The 19,391-nt window shown below is 32.7% G+C and overlaps 1 protein-coding gene across 1 annotated transcript; it reads left to right on the top strand.

The window, feature by feature from the left end:
* Nucleotides 1–254: 254 nt before the first annotated feature.
* On the top strand, nucleotides 255–17,442 carry LOC149490511 (betaine-homocysteine S-methyltransferase-like). The gene is made up of 7 exons (XM_089705428.1): nucleotides 255–497; nucleotides 5,899–6,097; nucleotides 9,301–9,471; nucleotides 9,800–9,900; nucleotides 15,656–15,817; nucleotides 16,452–16,666; nucleotides 17,087–17,442. The coding sequence occupies exons 2-7, from the start codon at nucleotides 5,917–5,919 to the stop codon at nucleotides 17,289–17,291; spliced, it is 1,035 nt and encodes a 344-aa protein (XP_089561554.1). The 5' UTR covers nucleotides 255–497; nucleotides 5,899–5,916; the 3' UTR covers nucleotides 17,292–17,442.
* The last annotated feature ends 1,949 nt before the right edge of the window (nucleotides 17,443–19,391 follow it).

Below are 19,391 nucleotides of genomic sequence, written 5' to 3'. Positions count from 1 at the left end.
AAAAAAGATCTACATGTTTACCATAATAAAAAATCAGTCATCCATCATTGTATTTTTTTATGTCGTGAATATACCAGAAATTGTTTGATTCAAGTTTAGTTGTATACCTATAGTCCTATAACAGGTTTAAAATTTTTATCACTGCTGGAAAGATTTTAAAGTAAGTAGGTATGTCAATAAATTCATTATTATGCCGCACGTGTTTCACATCAACGCGTTATATTCAGTCGTCTTGTCTTGTGTATGCGAGTTGGACTCACAAATTATAGACAAATAAATGATTAAGTAATGATACTGTAAACAGGGGGAATGTGAAAACAACGATAACAATTATTTTATCCGAGAGTGGACGTTTAATCTCAGTGTTAGTGTGGTGTTGTTGTACTGACAACGTGCGATACGCGTGTTTTTTGTGCCTGTTGCATATTATCATGATACTAAACTTTTAAGAAGCATAATTTTTTACAAGAATTCCAATCGGTCTCCTATACTATAGTGTAAGTAATTTGTTCTTTATTTCCGTGGATTATTACATATTTTTAATTAAAACTTGTGTGTATTGTAAAGATGATGACCTTCACCGCCCACGCATGTAACATTGTATAGAATACAAAAATATTAATTAAATTTTATGTTGGAAAATTGTATTATACCAGTAACATAAGGATAGTGTAATTATATTTTTTTAGTAGTTAATGAAATAATAGTAGTATATTAAATTAGATAGTTATATTTGTGTTCAAGCACATAGGTACTATAATTACTAAATATATCTATTTAATAATTTATTATCAAATTATTATTATAAATACATTGGAAGGAAGTGCCTTTATTTGTTTTGTAACTTTACACCCACTAGGTACCTACTGCTCTTTTAGCAAAGTGCTGTGAGTTCTCCAAAATACATAAAAGGACGGAATTTTTTGCCAATTGGCCGTACCGTATACTATTCTGTATTTATGATCATAATATTAAAGTAACTGTTTGTATTGTTATATCAATTTAAGTGAGATGTTACAATGTTTCACTTTCATGTATTGAAAATAAATCAATTCATACCTACCTACATAAAATCTAGCCGTCACAAGTTTATTTCTTTATATCCAAAAATCTACAATGTCATAGCCACTTTATGAAAAGTACCAAATTATACTATGTATAATAATTTATAATGCAATGGGTCAGTCACATTTATATAAAATTTATTAACATTTAAAATATGGACGATCATTGTACTTTTATTGATACAATTTATGGATAAAAATTTATAGGGAGTCGTAACTATTTTTGGACATTTACAAGCATATCGTTATTACGTATTTTTAACTATAAAGTTCCCAACTTTTTTGGTTGTGTATTTGAACCCATAACCTCGTATTTTTGGCACGATTCCAATATCACAGTGTCATTGTCAATTAGTGGCAATAAAAATACGTTTCAGCTTGTTTTTAGTAGATAAACGCAATTAAATAAATATTTGACTCACACATGTTTACTCGTTCATTTATTTTTAATATTTTTATGTAAGTAATGACTGACAGAGAGTCAGAGCATTGCAGGGGCATAAATTCTCCGCGTGAATTCTTCATTCGATTAATTGATTTATTAGACACAATGTTATAGTAATTACCTATAAGTTACTAATTATTATTAGAGTTTAGTTTTAACTTTTATAAGTTGAACGGCAACTATCTGAAAAGTAGGTATACAATTTATTATATTTAATTAAATTTTAGAGAACGTTTACGACTCTGTGATGATTTACTCTAGCTTTTTTATTATGTGACTCTATCACACTAATTTTCTCCTTTTTTCTAAGATAACACCCACTATATTCTGATGAGGTGATGATAGTGATCAAAGTAGTTTGTCTATTTGATACTAAAATATTTTTATTACCTAACTATTGCAAAAGTTTGTGCTTCTTAGGCTCAGGTGGTTACTGAGCGCTTAAAATATTGTTGTCAACGAAACAATATTTCTTCTGCTTAAAAGTCTCTACCATTTCAATATTAAGCTTCCAAGTTTTTCGCCTGTTTGATTTATGTTCAATTACAGCGTTCTTAACATTTTTGTCACTCGTATTTTTAGAATTTCACGATGAAAATATTTAATTTGAAAACAATTTATGAGACACACTTGGTGGCAATTTAATAGTTCTTGGCGAAAGTATAGATTATGCATTAAAATTGTTTCGTAAATAAATCTATATTGGTATAAAAGATGATAGAGCAAAATCGTTGTATATTTCATCATTTTCCAGATCATTTACATACACGCTCTTACTGTACTATAATTACCAATATAAGTCAGATAGTGATGACAATGAACTCGCAGTAACGAGTTTGTCGTTTTATTTGATATCAATTAATGTAATATGATAGTTTGTTACTGTCCATGGAAATAGCGTTACTACGTTAAATGGAAAGCGGAATAAAAATTTTCTTATTGATTTTTAAATAAAAAAAGACGTGTGGCACTCGGGGACTGCCGCGGTAAAGCTATTGCGTAGCATGCCTTCAAGCCACACCTCCGCGCCCGTCGGAGTGGGGAGCGTGAGGTTTTTCGTTACGCAATTTCTGGATTCGGTCCCCGCGCTCAAGGCCCGCGATGGAAGCTATGCAATAGCTTAAAAAAAGTTCTATAACGTAACTTTTTTATTTATTCCTTATACTCAGCGACTAAGGTTACCTACAGTGCACGTGGTACACATAAATAATTCGAGTATTGCGAATGTTATTTGCGTTATAAATTGCTTAGACGCAGTTAACTAAATTTTTTGTCTAATTAGAATCGGCTTTGACATGCGTGTTTTTGCAAATAAATATTAATATACCTATTTCGATTTTCGACGAGCGACATACAATTTTGCAAACTTGTTTTTTGTTTTTGTAGTCCTCTGCCGAGCTAAAAGGAAATTTATATTTTTTCATGTTTACTTTAACTTATTTGTTAAAGTTGAAGCAGGCATAATGGGCGGTGATGATCGCTTGCCATGTGAGGTGAAGCTAACCGAGCCGTAGCTTCACCTCACATGATGAGCCCACTCTTATTTATAGAAAAAACTTATAAATAGTATTCGTTACATATTCAATATTGTGTACAACAATATAAGCTTTTGTACCGTTTCTATATCAAATGAACAAAACAAAATGGAGCTGTTTAAATCTAGTTGCCAAAGGTTGTTCGGAGCTGTTACATTCGTTAATTAGTCACATGAAATGAATTCGCGTTTCTTGGCTCAGAATAATGCGATCAGTATCATTAGGGTTCAGAAACGGAACGGAAGATGGAGGGTGCGCTTCGCATGACAAAGGCCGTAGTTATTAATTATAATGTAGGTACAGACGGTGGCGGGTAAGGTCGTAAAATATCTGTGAAAAGTTGTTCTCATTTGTTTCGGAATGGGAAGAATAGACATTCTTTACTATTACAAGTTTCGTACTACATATTTGCATATTTCAAATGTTATGAACTTTTACATTTTATATTTTGATGTATGAAAGGATCAAAGCATTTTATTATACATCATACAGTTGTTAATATACGTGTGGCTGTGGTTCATTAAAGAGTCTTCATAATATAGATGTAACTCATGAATTTAAATATTTAATTAATCTATCGTAGGTGTCTAGGATTCGTCACTATATTTCATAAAAAAATAAAATCCTACACATTTTATAGTTATGTACGTTCATTGTAGGTTTGTAAACAAAATACGAACCTACCTATAGATTCTACTAGAATATTAGTTTAGGCAACTGTACATTATTTAATCTCCTGTCATTATACCTACTAGCATTTATGGAAGTTCGTGTAACAATTGTTTTATGATAAACATAATGTGGTATAATATGATTTATCATATGAACTGCGCAGGTTCGAGGATATACACGTGTGACAGTTGCACGCGTCGCCAATGACCTTAAATAATATAATATGAATATAAAAAAATCATTTTTATATATAATTTATACAGAAGTAGGTACTTCGACCCGTCATTACTTTTGCCTAAGCAATCCAATACAACGGACATTATTTTTTTCAACTCAATCTTGACGCATGATGAGCATGAACAAACAGAAGAAAATCTTAACAAAAAGAAGTATCTTAAGAAGAAAATCTTTAGAAAATCTTAAGTTAGTAATGAGTTAAGAAACATGCAAAACATCTAAGCATAATAATTGTAATCAATATACAGGGTGACTTGTTATAGGTAGGTGTACCTAATAATTTTAAAGGGGTGAATATAGTTTATTTGGAATAAAAAAATACATTAGGTACCTAGCCGAAACTTACTTTCAGAAATATGTACTTATTTGACATTCTAACTTTTTTTGAAAATTTACAATAACAATTTCTTAAGGAAAACGATAAAAATAATAAAACATTAACAGACGAAGGACCCTAAATAACATTTACAATGTGAAACCCAAAAACAATCAAGTAGGTAGTTAATTTTACGAGTAATTAAATGAATATTGAATAGCTAGGCACATATCCCAAATGTCAATTAGCTTACCTAAGCGTTACATTTAATAAACATTATAGCGATCACAGTATTCATCTCTGAAAGCATTCATAAGCCCTTCGTAATACATAAATTAGTTTTTGATAAATTCGCATTTTTTTCAATTATAAATGCCAGTCCATTTACACATTCATATTTTGTGCTTTCACGATATTTCATACGTTGTATGTATACCAATAAAAAGCTTCGTAATTAAAAATCTATGATTTATAGCTTAGGTGCTCCCAGCTTTTTACGTATCAATTTTTCCCCCACTTTAGGAGCCAAACGTCAGCGGGCGTAACCCCATTTGACAGATTTCAATAGCAATAATAATTATTAAACATCCATTTCGACGGATGTTTAATAATTTTTGAAGTGTTATTTGAATGTTATGAATAATGATAATAAAATACAAAAAATCCGAGTGGACGTTATACTTATCTTAACTTGTAAAAAGAGTTTACCATGTAGGTACCTACCTACTTACATTTTGTATTCTTGCATAGTAGAGGTGTTCTTAATCCAGATCACTTTTATTAAAATTATTAAATTTTTAGGTTATGTATATCTTATAAATACTAGTCTATCGTATAATGTTAAATATGAAATAAAAAATGATTAAAAAAATCCACATAAAATGAAAAACTCCCTCCTCCGCTCGACTCGTACTTTGCTAATATCGTGAAAACGGTACCGACATCCAAGAAAACACGAGAATATTTTTTTCTACTAAATAAGAAAGATATTTTAACGTTTAATTTATTTTGCGCTACACGTGTAATTGCGATTCTTTTGCTCGTCGTCGTACTTGCGAAAATGATGAAAAATTCTACGACTCTCGTGAGACTCTTAATAAGTACTAAAGTAAGTTTAAGCAGCTTGTTCGTCAGTTTAACATGCAAGTGGCGACGTAAATTATTAAATTAAAAACCATAAATTTTGCGTGCTTTCACATGTAGGTACGCTATATTTATTGGTTGGCAAATCTTGGTAAGATTTTAAATGTTCGTTAGGTACCGATTTCTATTTAAATTAATGCAATAAATAAGTATAAAAATAGACATGAATTTATTATTAATTACTGATCAATTCTCAATGTAGATAATATACAAATATGAAAATAGACTGTTTAGTGTTTAGCCCCATGAAACAATATTATGGAGTGAAGATAAAACAACTTGAAATTTTTATCTTACCTACTACTTTTACGCATGAACGCTTGAGGGGGGTAAGGATCTCCTTTGGGAGTTTAAAAAATCTTTGCGAGGGAAAATGTCTTCATATGAAGGGCTTAACATAATGTATATTTTGGTACGAGATTCTGCGTGCTTTTAGGTGAAATAGCTTTGCTTTACAAGTAGCTCATTAGTTATATTTCCTTACAGATACACAGGTCTGCAAATATGACACCAATTAGTGAGGAGGGTTCGGAGCCTCCACGTATTGTAGTACTAGATGGTGGCTTTTCTACCCAGTTATCATGTCATGTGGGCCATGTAATAGATGGCGACCCCCTGTGGAGCGCCCGATTCCTGCACACACACCCTGATGAAGTGGTTAACGCTCATCTTGATTTTCTTCGAGGTATGTGGAAATACGTATATAGTATTAATTACATACATGTTTAAACTTAATATTAAGAACTAGGCCCAGTAGACAAAGTAACAATTACAAAACGATAACGAAGTTAGAAATCGCAAAAATGTATGGGATTGACATACGCCGCGTTAGATCACGTGGTCTATCTAATGTCAATCCCATACATTTTTGCGATTTCTAACTTCGTTATCGTTTTGTAATTGTTACTTTGTCTAAGGCCCTAGGTACTGTTAAGTTTGTTTAATACTTACCGCTGCAGTGAAGCGAAAGATGCGGGCTTAGTTTCAACAAGTGTGGTCTAGCTAATCTTCTATCTTTGATTGATATCTTATACCTTCATATTTATAGCGCAGCAAAAATTTAATATTGATTTCAATTATTATATTGTTGTTTAATATTTATTAATTATAGTAGGTACCTAAACATTATTTCCATCGCTGTTTCTGTTTTTTTCCTGATTTTACTAATTCTTTTAATTTTCTATGAACAATAACGGCAACTGATTAAAATAAATCCATATAAAAATTTTTGAACTGAAACATGAAAATTTTTGATAATTAATTATTGTTTACGAATAAATCTCCACTCTGAATACTAAGAATAAAAAAATGCAATTCACCGTGAAGTGAATTTACGCTGTTTTATTTACACATACCTACCTATCTGAAAGCCTTTCAACCTATGTGATGTTTCCGTGAAATATAGTTAGAAGTAACACTAAAAAACTGAAACAAACTAACGCTTTCCTCTCCAGAATGTCGCTTTTTATTTTGTTTGAGAGCCGAGTTGAATTTAATTAATAAATAAAGTTTGTCGATGTTATAAACCAAGATGCTACTGTAACACCAAATATAAATACTTTCATACGCTGGTAACAAAAGTATGATAACATCAGTGAAAATAAAAACTACAAAATATGGAGAATTTAATTAAATTCTTGGCAGTAAAATCTAGAACAGAGGTTGAAGTTTTAAATAAATAATTAGCTTTTAAAGTGTTTTAAATAATAACGTCCTATATTTTTCTGAGAACAATTAGCACGTCTAGGCTTTTTTCAAAAATTGTTTAAAATTATGCGATACGAGTATCATAACCCCCCTCCCCCTCTACCTAATGATGCATTAATCATTGTTTCCACCTATATATTTAGTAGAATTGTTGTTTCAAACAGGTTATAGAGGCGGTATATATAATTTGTCTTAATAGACACATTTAATTGTAATCTACGTCTTGTGTAATTATTTTCCCAATTCCAGTTTAGAACATAAAGTCACTATCTAGGTTTAATATCTCGAAGCTCACGTAGGTATTAGGCGCCTACCTATACATATAGATACCTTCCTAAATTCAATAAGTTCTCCGTAGAAGGTAGGTGCGAAGTAATTGCGTCGCTCTTCGTAACAAAGATTCACGGGGAATTAATTTCTAGACACAATCAAATGTACGGCACAGATAATTTGCAGAATAAGGGGCTATATTACGATATTGAAATACATCGTTTACACGCGTGTTTGACAAATTATACGTTAGGTCGCTTTTAGCATGTCATTTCCTTGCATCTGTCGGCGCAAGTACGACCTCGTCTCATGTCATCGTCCTCTGAAAGCGCCTTTCTTCACCACAAAACGGACCGTTTCTTTTCATAGGGAGAAACTGAAAAGTGACTACAAGCAAATAACTCCCAGGAGGCAAAAAACCTACTGCCTTGCTTTACCGCCCTCCTGATATGTAGAATAGGCAACATTGAAATATTGCTGAGGAAACTTTACATTTTTTTATAAACCCTTAGTTTTCACAGTGACTTGACAAATATAGAATTTGGATCATACGATTATCTATATGCGATATAAACCTGCCTGTTCATATATAATATACTGAAAATAATAGAACACTCAATAATAAACTAATTTCATTCGACCGCAGTTCAATGTAAAGACTAAGATATTATAATACGTAAGTATCTTATATCTAGGAGTGAAGCATGGTTACCACTTTGCTCCGGATACAAGACGCTATTGCCATTAATCACCTTGTCTCTTTAAGGGGGCGCATAAAGCAAAATAACCAATCTTCTATTAGATGATACGTGTAATATGCAAGACCAAATCTAAAAAATAAAATATATATCAAACTAGATGATATGTTCAACGATTCTGTTTAATCAAAAACATAAAATATTAAAATTTACTCGATAAAAAAAAATCACCAAGTTAGCTCTAATTTTCACACTTTTACGTTTTCTACTTGACATGGTAATACTTATTATGATTTTTTTTTCATAAACAATTATATTAAAACATTTGCAAGATATTTGTCAGAGCATTTTGTGTAATTACTTTTAGTTTTGGTTTTATCTGCGATAAACCACTTTTGGCGCTCTTTTTTTCTCGAGATAAACGTTTGATTTTGTCACGATAAAAGTGGTTTATCGCAGATAAAACCAAAACTAAAAGTAATTACACAAAATGCTCTGACAAATATCTTGCAAATGTTTTAATATAATTGTTTATGAAAAAAAAATCATAATAAGTATTACCATGTCAAGTAGAAAACGTAAAAGTGTGAAAATTAGAGCTAACTTGGTGATTTTTTTTTATCGAGTAAATTTTAATATTTTATGTTTTTGATTAAACAGAATCGTTGAACATATCATCTAGTTTGATATATATTTTATTTTTTAGATTTGGTCTTGCATATTACACGTATCATCTAATAGAAGATTGGTTATTTTGCTTTATGCGCCCCCTTAATACGTTTCCATTCGAGCAGCGTCTATTTATTACATAATTAATTTCTTCAACCTAACAAGTATTGCTTATGTTGAGTAAGTTTCTTACTGAGCTCTCGGGATCGTATTGCATTACTAAGTTTTAATAACATTAATTGTTTACAGTCTCTTAGCCACACCCTGTACCTACTTCGTTAATAATAGTACCGAAGCGACGTAGAACCGAAATACAAACAATATTTATGGTGTTAGTTTCTTAATATTTACCCTCGAAGTAAATGTGTCGAATTCTAGAAACGCTACAATTTATGGTTCATAATATACTACATACATTTGCGAATAATAAATTGGAATACTATTGTTGAGCATCATATTAACTATTACCGAGAGGCTTAATCACTTCCATAATTTATGGCTAAATGCAATCCTAATTGATTTTAGTATATTATTGTAATTGCAGCTGGGGCTCATTTGATTATCACAAATACATATCAGGCTTCAGTCGACGGCTTTGTGGAACATCTGGGAGTCACGCCTGAGCTGGGATATGAATTAATCAAGCGTGCTGTACAATTAGCAAAAAAAGCGAGAGATTTATATCTAGAAGAATATGAAGATTACATACAAACGGGTAATGTGTTTTATTATAAATTTGAATGAAATTATACTTTTACGAAACAATGAAAATGTAAGAACCGCCCAACATGAGTTATATATTTATGCAGAGCGAAAAAAGTATTAATAAATCTTCTCATGAAAATTTCAAGAATGTTTACATTTTACGAACAAAGCTCGGGTTCGTAGGCCCACAAGGGACGGGTGCTAGCACGCATTAATTACACTTTGCGCGGGTTCAAAGTATTTGTTATGATATTGTCATACCGTAGTTGCGGTTTCTAAGTAACTGCAAGTTATAATGTGTGTGTAGTTATGAGTTATCACCCCATATATTTCTTTAGATCACTCTCCGTTAGTGGTGGGATCCGTAGGACCGTACGGTGCTCATCTCCACGATGGATCTGAATACGACGGCAGTTATGCGGACACGACACCCGTACAGGTAATAATAGTTGATTTTCCTTATGTACTTATTATAGAAACATGCACACGTGTGATCTATTAGATATTATGCGATGTGTGACTACGTTCCAGATTAATAAGATTGGTATGGAGTATTAATGATCGTTACGCCGCCGCGCATTTTAAAATTAGGAATTTTTCGTTCCATGGGATATTTTCCTACATGTCTTATTTTAGATTGACAATAGTTGGTAAGAATAGTCGGTAAGATCGTATATTAATATTTCTTATTAACTACTTATAATGTAGGTAGTCATCTGCCATAAGGAGGAAGAGATTCCATTTTTATATCATTAATATTTAGGTATGAGAGCTGTCTCTGTAGAATAAATGTCGCCAAAATAGACCCGCAACAAATAAAAGCATCATCCCAATAACCTCGATGCTAATCAGGTCTTTGCCTATTTCTATTTCAAATGTGCCTTATGCTTTTAGGCACCGCGATCGATTGACCTAGAATTACTTAAAAAGTACCTACATTGTCGTTTGTTATAACATTAAATCATCTCTTTTAATTTTAATCTACTACGTGCATACAGTTTTCAAATTATACTTAAGTACGGTTGTACTTGACGTAGGTACCGATATGTATGTTGGCGGTTACGAACATTTTGCTAGCTGTTTTTTATTTTTTACATTTCAAGTTTTACATTTCCAAACGAAATAAATCTCTTACTTATCTATTTTTATCATATTAAATTATTAAATATGTACTAAAGACTATACTACTTTAATATTTATTAATTTAATAGAGTATAGTACCTATGTAAATTTTAAGTGAGTTTACATAAGTTCAGCTTAACTATTTATTCACAAAGATATGCTGGAAGCACAATATACAGTGGAAGCGCAGAAAAAAAGATCATAAATTTATTTTACACATTCCGTGGCATCGATCATTGACAATAATTATTATGCACTTTAGTCAGCAGAGAAGAGTGTTGAATAAGAACAATGTAAAGCAAGAAGTTCGATTTTGTTTTATCGGCAAGTGTGTCAAGCTGAGGCCTAAATTCTTTCCTTTGCTCATTCTATTCTACAATCTCATTTTCTTTAAACGTGGGAAACGTATCTATACAGCAGAATTCTTTAAATAAGCGTATTCCCCCAAATTGCTTTGCTATGGTTTAGACGTGAAAAGTACAAGAAAGCAGATTTAATATAAATTAACAATGTATTATTCTAATAAAATATATTTCTGTTCCATATTTCTAGAAATAAATCAGAGAAACAGTTAAAAAAACAGTTTCAGAAAATTTATGAAGGAAACAAGACCTTTTTAAGGCAACGTCTGTTTTCCCCAAGGAACATTTGAACCTTTACCTTGTGGCGGTAACCTCGATGATGTCTGTTAAAAAGATAAATTAAATGTACGCGGTATTTTAAACATTTTAGATGATAAAAGATTCAGTCTTTATGAAGTTTCTTATATGTTACGTTTTGAAATTTATATTAGGCACAGCTTTGAAATAGGTTTTGTACCCATGGATTTTAGAATATAAAATAAATGCGTATTATTGATTAATAAGGTATCTATCTACTAATAGAAAGGGGTTAAATTTATGCATTCGTTGATCCAAGGTTTTGGTACGAGTAATTACTATTATATGAGAAGGCATAACTAATGGGAGTTTTATTGGCCGTATATATAACGCAATCCATTTATAAGTAGAATAGTTATTATCACACGTGATTTTAATTACTGAATGAATTAAAATTATCTAAGGGTTTATAGGATTAGCGTATGTGATATAGACATCGTTCGAACAGTCCGGTCAGTGTATTATAGTGAAGTCCCGTGTCCCCTAGTGGGGTAAGGGGCAGATGCATTATTCATACATCTGTTTCACTGATCGATTTTCTTTAGGGACAAGTAGGTGATCAGCCTTCTGTGTCCTGCCAGACCGAGACATTTTTTTTTCTTCGTCTCCACCGGGAATCGAACCCAGGACCCCTCGGTTCTACGCTCACGCGTCAACCACTGTACCAAGGAGGCGGTCTCAGTGTATTATACATTAAATTAAAAAGATTTTTTATTTTTTATTATATTTAATTCAGGTAACAGACAATAAATTGTACAGACCCATAGAATAAATACCTTACAGACTAACATACATATAATAAATATATTACATGACATAGTTAAGATTTGCACTCTTAACTATGTCACGTGTTAATGGAAAAGCAAAATATTTATATGTCTTATAGTCTCCGTTTGTAAAATGTAGTATGAATATCTAATTTAAAAAAAAATATCCGAAAAAAATAAGCTCTAAGTAACTCTACAACTTAATCTGTAAATGAATCGGCCTAATTATTATGGCTAATTGAATAAATAAATGAAGGTTTAATACAGTTCAGATAATTAGAACAAAAATAATAATCTACAAAGATTCAGCTTTACCTGTTTTAGACCTTTAACACAACAAGAGCTAATATTAATTGGAACTTGCTTCAAGAAAAATGATTAATTTGGAATAGCAATAGCTACAAAAAATAACTACGTTAAATGAGAGGCCTATATAAGCTTTAAACCCAAATAAGAGCTTTAACATTTTAGTCAAATTATTATCAGTTAGAAGAATATCTGACAATAATATGTCATAATATTTCTAGCTTATACAGTAACGTATGTAAACAGTACCTAAGCACGCAACAGAACCATAAGCATATTATAAAGCTGCGCCTCATTAATTATATTATTAAAAAGCATTTTATTCGTAATTATCGATAGGTACATAATAGAGCAGGCTCCAAGGAGATGTTCGTTTGCAAAAATCGCGGACCTAAATCTGACTTCTGATATATATTGTATAGATCCCAGACATCCTATAGACAGATGTTGCCAACCAGTTTTGTGGTCCCCCTGCCCGCACCCCGGTAATTAAATATGGCATACAAAGAAAAAAATAAAAATTTCCAAAACATGCCGTGTGGGGTATCAAATGAAAGAGCTTATTGAGTAGATCACGAATATATAGCATACTATATACATTTCTTACACTTTCTCTAAGATTTTTTAGAAAATTTACGAAAATGGTCCATTTTTGAGTTAACTTTAAACCACTATAGATTGAAAACTCATGAATATATTTTTTAAATTATTATTTTAAATAATTAACAATAGTACATTGTTTATGATTCAATAGTTCGTAATATAATATAAGTGAGCTATGTGGTGGATTTGATGAAAATAACTATATACTATATGAACTTGAAAATATACTCGCCATCTTTGAATGCTCCCCCCACTCCCCCATGCAACTATTTCACTGTACGAAATATTGAATCGTAAACAATGGACTATTGTTAATTATTTAAAATAATAATTTAAAAAATATATTCATGAGTTTTCAATCTATAGTGGTTTAAAGTTAACTCAAAAATGGACCATTTTCGTAAATTTTCTAAAAAATCTTAGAGAAAGTGTAAGAAATGTATATAGTATGCTATATATTCGTGATCTACTCAATAAGCTCTTTCATTTGATACCCCACACGGCATGTTTTGGAAATTTTTATTTTTTTCTTCGTATGCCATATTTAATTACCGGGGTGCGGGCAGGGGGACCACAAAACTGGTTGGCAACATCTGTCTATAGGATGTCTGGGATCTATACAATATATATCAGAAGTCAGATTTAGGTCCGCGATTTTTGCAAACGAAACTCCACTGAGAGTCCGGTCTATAAATAAAGTGTCCTATAATTATAAACACCGTTGCATTTATTAACATTTGTTTACTTGTCTCATTAATGTACATTTATCTTAAAATAATGTTTTATATGCACAAGTTTGCTATCACAACTCTTATGTCGGTTCGAGTAAACAAGGGCATTAACAATCATATCACAATATGTACATTAGCACCGTATGCGTGCTGGTCAATATTCGATACCATTGAACATAATAACACAAGGTTTGTTGGGTAATTTATATTATTTGAACGGACTCAGCGCTCCATGAATACTAACGGCGAAGTAAAAGTTGAAAGCGTTGGCTAAATCGTAAAGAGGGTCGTAAAGTTGCCGGCAAATTAAAATTTACATCGGCAATATGAAAAACTCTCTTTCCATTTCTCGTCTTTTTTTCGGAACCAACGGTATTTGACTGGGGTGGACAGTTAATTAATGGAGACAAGAACAAATGGAATATCAGGAGCAAACGTGAAGCAGCAAAACGCTTGCTAAGAATTTGCTTGTAATCCTTTATTTACAATTAGTAAATTGGTTATAAATTATAAAACCATATACGATTTGGAATTTGTTTATGTAATTAAAAATTTCAAACAACATTATTGATTTTTGACTCTACATATTTACGTAGGTACCTATATAAAATTATGTACTTAGTTGTATCTTTCATCTAACCAGTATCAACGTACATAAAAATAATGTATACGACGACTACCTTCAGTTATAAATATATCTATGTAGAATAATTTCAACACCATCAAAGGTTGTACAATATTTTGCGTAAAAAGTTGAAAAAAAATCATGCGTCCGAACGGAAGGGACCACATGTAATCGATCGAGCGTACACCTCACAATACGAATTCATACAATTCAGGTCAAATGGACGTAAAAATGTACTTCAAAAATCAAATAAGTATAAAGGTATATTGGAGTATAAACAGCTGGCAAGGCCGTACTCATATGAATATTTCACAAAATATTCTTATACACATTTAGTTTGTTTGGTACCTACCTAGGATTAAATTTTTGTCAAAGTTAATCGAGAGACTTAAATAGTTAAACAAAAGTATGAAGCTTAATTTAATGCTTCCTCATGTGTGTTGTATATTATTAACGTTATTTTCAAAAATATCGCATCTGTGTCTATGTCTATAGAATGAATACAAAAAAAGCCATTCTTGACCTTTTTTTTTTTTTTTTTTTTTATAGTGGGGAAATCTTCCAAAGATACCCACGGCCCCCGGGGAAGGAGCCGTGGGTTATGTCGGATTCTTACCGACTAAAACCCCACTGTGTTCCGTCGAGCCGCTTTAATGATGGGGCCGCGGGTATTTGTTGGAATTCTTCCGCGACCCCCTCGACGGCAGCCCATCTCCAGGCCAGGCGCAAGCCAAGAACAGGAAAGGTAGTTTGCCTGCTCTTCCCTCCCGTTGGCGGCATGAGCGGAACACGTCTCAAGCCGCCTCACCGCACCGGACGATGGATTACATTCCCCGTTCCACCGCCCAAGCCATTCTTGACCTAACCTTTTGTTATGGCTGGTTCACACTTTGATTAGTGCGAGTGCAGGTGATGAGTAGTACTACGTGTGGACAGCGACTGTTTAGTGCGAGTGTTTAGTAGGCTGTGTAGTAAAGTGAATAGAAGCGTGTTCTATTTTTTTGCGAGTGGACTGCGAGTAGCCACGTCCCGCGCGCCCTCCCTTCCCCCTCACTCGCAGTGTGCCTGCCTAAACACGTCTGGACAGGAGTGTTTAGTGTTTAGTGTTTAGCGTAGTGTGTAGCGTCGCGAATTTCACCATTGTCCTGCACTCGCACTAATCACCTGCACTCGCAGTTGAATTGGACACTACTCGCACTACACACCTGCACTCGCACTACACACCTGCACTCACACTAATCAAAGTGTGAACCAGCCTTTACATAAAGCACAATAGCTATGTAAAATCGTTCGCTTTGTATAGCGTCGGTTCATGTAAACAATATTTTTGGTTCATTAACAGTCATGATCAAGGTTGTGAATATTTTTGTTTATTTTGTAGACTATGCGTGAATGGCACCGGCCGCGTATCCAGGCTCTTGTTGAAGGTGGAGTGGATTTATTGGCGCTTGAAACAATTCCGTGTCAAGAAGAGGCTGAAATGCTCTGCGACCTGTTGCGGGAATTTCCTGGCATTAAAGCGTGGATTGCATTTAGCTGTAAGGTGTGTAACATAATATTTTCATAACGGAAGGTAAACCAACATAGACAACATAAACCTATATTATATTTTTTGACAAACACACATAATTTAGCATAAAACCCGTACCTACCTAGTATATAAGATTCGTTAAAATTATTAATTAGCTATCTATTGAAGTTCGTGTATTCCGAACAAATCTAATTTACCATAACCGACATTTACCATGATCGACATAATCATTAACTTTATTCTACTATTAACTAATATAATGTGAGAACCTTCATAGAACGTCTCAAATTGAAATCTTCTCAGCTCGTAAAACTTGTCCCGGCGGAGGTATTTAAATAACTATTACAGAGTTTATTTCCGACATAATAAACTCTCACAGTACATCATTAACTTTTATATCAATCGTTTCGTTTTAATAATGAGTTTTATAAGTACTAAGTAAATAAAAAAGAAATTGAACTTTGATTCCTTTGAATAATGATAATGTAACTAAATACAGTGTTCTGATAAATTATGTCCCGACATATCACGACTCTATGACCCGTATTATCGATGACTAACATTATATTATGTCAAAGGTCAATAAGATTACTTCTTTAAATACGCACCTCACCGAGATATTTAAATGAACTGTTTTTAATTGCAGGACAATCAAAGTATCGCCCACGGCGAGAGTTTTCAGAAAGTCGCAAAGAAATGTTGGAGTCTGAATCCTGAACAACTCGTAGCGATCGGCGTAAACTGTTGTGCTCCTTCATTGGTTTCTAATTTGTTAAAAGGAATTAACGACGATCGGACACAAGATCCTATACCATTAATCGTTTATCCGAACTCCGGTGAAACCTACAATCCTAAAATTGGGTAAAGTAAATTATTAATATTCCACGAATTTTCTCACAATAGATTTATATTAAAAGGAGAAGTAACATTTTCCTTTTTCTCTCTAGGACCTACTTATCTCTCGTATTAAAAATTAAAGCACTTTGTTGACAAAGGTTCATTTGTTTTAGGTAAAATAATTTTCTTTACAAGTTCCATCACAAATAATAATATTGATTCAGGGGCCTTAGACAAAGTAACAATTAAAAAACGATAACGAAGTTAGAAAAGGAAAAATGTATGGGATTGACATTAGATAGACCACGTGATCTAACGCGGCGTATGTCAATCCCATACATTTTTGCCTTTTCTAACTTCATTATCGTTTTTTAATTGTTATTTTGTCCAAGGCCCCTGGACAATTATTCAGTTCCAGAAATTCAAAGATTTTATTTATTTCAGCTGGATTGATAGAGATAAATGTGAGCCAGTGGAGGTGTATATACAAGAATGGCTGGATCTTGGAGTTCGGTACGTGGGCGGCTGCTGTCGGACCTACGCTGCAGATGTCTCCAGAATACGTAATCAAGTACACTGCTGGCGCGACCGCTGGCGCTTCCAGCATAAATACCAAGACGAAGTACGGAGAAACCAAAGCGCCAACTAAATGATCTCTTATAGTCATAAATTTACATTAAGTTGCATTACGTTGAGATACCTCTGTTCATGGTTCCGTAAAATATTGTAAGCAAAACGCGATGGTTTTGAATTTTATATTGTGTATTTAAAAAGTCATTAAATGTTTAATTTAACGTTAAGTGTAGCATTTCATTTTCTTCTGACTACCCACATAAATCCTAAAAGCATACTGATAAGTGCATGTGTATCAGGAAAATGTTGAAGTAACAAACAATTTTTTAACAAAAAGAAATAAATGCGGTTCAAACACTGCGATAAGATTGAAACACAGTAGCGTTGGAAATCTAGTGACATGCGAAGACGGTCGACGTTAACGGATGTCGTATCTTTCATCGCACTCCGTTCAAATGTTTTGAAGAAAATCTCACTACTTATGTGGAACTTGTTTCTGTTTTCACTTTTCATTCATTCCTCAAATATATAAACATTTTTGCATTTAAAAATGGAATATTTTTTTTTGTAATTAGTACTTATACACAGCATTATAACTGCATTAAATGATTCAATTAATTAAAAACGTTACATACGAATCTCGTGAAACATTAACAACAATGTACTTTAAGCTATTCACCAAATATCCCCGTTATAGTCATATGCAGTAGAATAGCAACAGTATTGGATCAATACTCATAATATAAATAGTCCCTACATTTGAGACTATGTGCTAATACTACTCCGTAAGATCTAAGTTATTAAAGTTTTAAAAATATTAATCTCACTTCGCTGGTTTCTGCTACATTTATAAAAGTTTTAAAAGGCGAAATGTATTCGAGGCAATTTTTTCCCAGACGCCAGAAATAGTTCGACGGGAAACTGGCCGCCACCCGCGTCGTCCGTAAATTGAAAATGAATTTAAACTACATACCAAAATGCGGTCGTTCGAATCTCACCGTGGTATCGGCCGTCTATATCGCTTCAAAATTTCCATCGTGATAAAAAGAGCGAATCCCTGTGTAAAATTTCCAAGCATAACATTGATGAAAGCGAGTACCTAATTGAATTCCTTTATCTCGGGTCGACTTTTTTACGTTAAATTACCTGTGAAACCTAACTCGGTGTAGTTTGTGTACATGCGGTTGATTATAAATAGCTGCTTAATGTTAAGTGGTTATAATACGATTAAGAATGTGTCATTCTTAAGATTTCTTGTAAATACTTCTTCGAGAAGAAACTATCGTGTAGATTACAATTATTGGCGCCCTAGTAGCCTGTAGCATAGTTACAACAATGCGTTAGAAGGATGAATGGATATCACAGGGATTCCTATCTATGTATAGCTTCCTATATCCATTGAACGATTCAATCTCAACCCGTCATCAAGCGAGTAAAGTGTATAATGTCTACAAATTGCATTTTCTTTGGAACAGCTGCAGCAGCAGTTGCAAGGAAGTTAAGTTTTATTTCGCAGTTATATAGTCGCAGTCAGGGATCGATAATCGATTTATTTGGTGACAGATCTACCATTCTGAGCACAGAGCTATTATTTAAGTAACAAAACTGTTATTAAAAGAACGAAGTTTATATTCATGTAATGCAATATAATTTTATTGGTTATCGATCTCTTATTTTACACATATATTAACATTAATTTGATAATTCATACCTGGGAACAATTTTCGTTTATCTGAGAACGAAAATATTTCGTGGTGATAGATCTATTTATTAGGTGATACAACTTGATGACAAATATAAATTTTGGTGATAGAAAATATAGTTGCCGTTTTATTTTCGCGACACTTTATACTTCACACATTTTTGCATATCCAATATAATAATCCATATCATGGTGAAAGAATAATAAATAATAACAAATAATTAATTAAATCTTTCTAATTCATCGCATTAAACGCATGTATAATTAAATTATAATTTTTAACCAACTGTAATGAACAGAAGTTATTGCTGAAAGCCAGCCAGCGTCTCATTTTTATATAAATCCTCACAAACATAATGGTGCTCATGATTTATTATTCAAAAATGTACCTCCAAGGCTTACGGTTCCGATAAGGTATTAAACGAAATATTGAATAATGTTATTTTTGCCTTTAAAAGCTGTACATTGTACAAA

Source organism: Colias philodice, chromosome 2 (genome assembly GCF_061535455.1).
Source record: "Colias philodice isolate Cphi_HAF_F1 chromosome 2, ilColPhil1 Martin Lab GWU primary, whole genome shotgun sequence".
NCBI classification, from domain to species: domain Eukaryota; kingdom Metazoa; phylum Arthropoda; class Insecta; order Lepidoptera; family Pieridae; genus Colias; species Colias philodice.
Note: the sequence above shows the minus strand (reverse complement) of the source record. Positions and strands in the feature narration are given on the sequence as shown.

Excerpts from the sequence above, each read along its gene's own strand:
- LOC149490511 (XM_089705428.1), top strand. The coding sequence starts at position 5,917 with ATGACACCAATTAGTGAGGAGGGTTCGGAGCCTCCACGTATTGTAGTA. Across the intron at positions 9,472-9,799 it reads TGAAGATTACATACAAACGG|ATCACTCTCCGTTAGTGGTG; the intron begins GTAATGTGTTTT and ends ATATTTCTTTAG. Across the intron at positions 9,901-15,655 it reads CGGACACGACACCCGTACAG|ACTATGCGTGAATGGCACCG; the intron begins GTAATAATAGTT and ends TTTATTTTGTAG.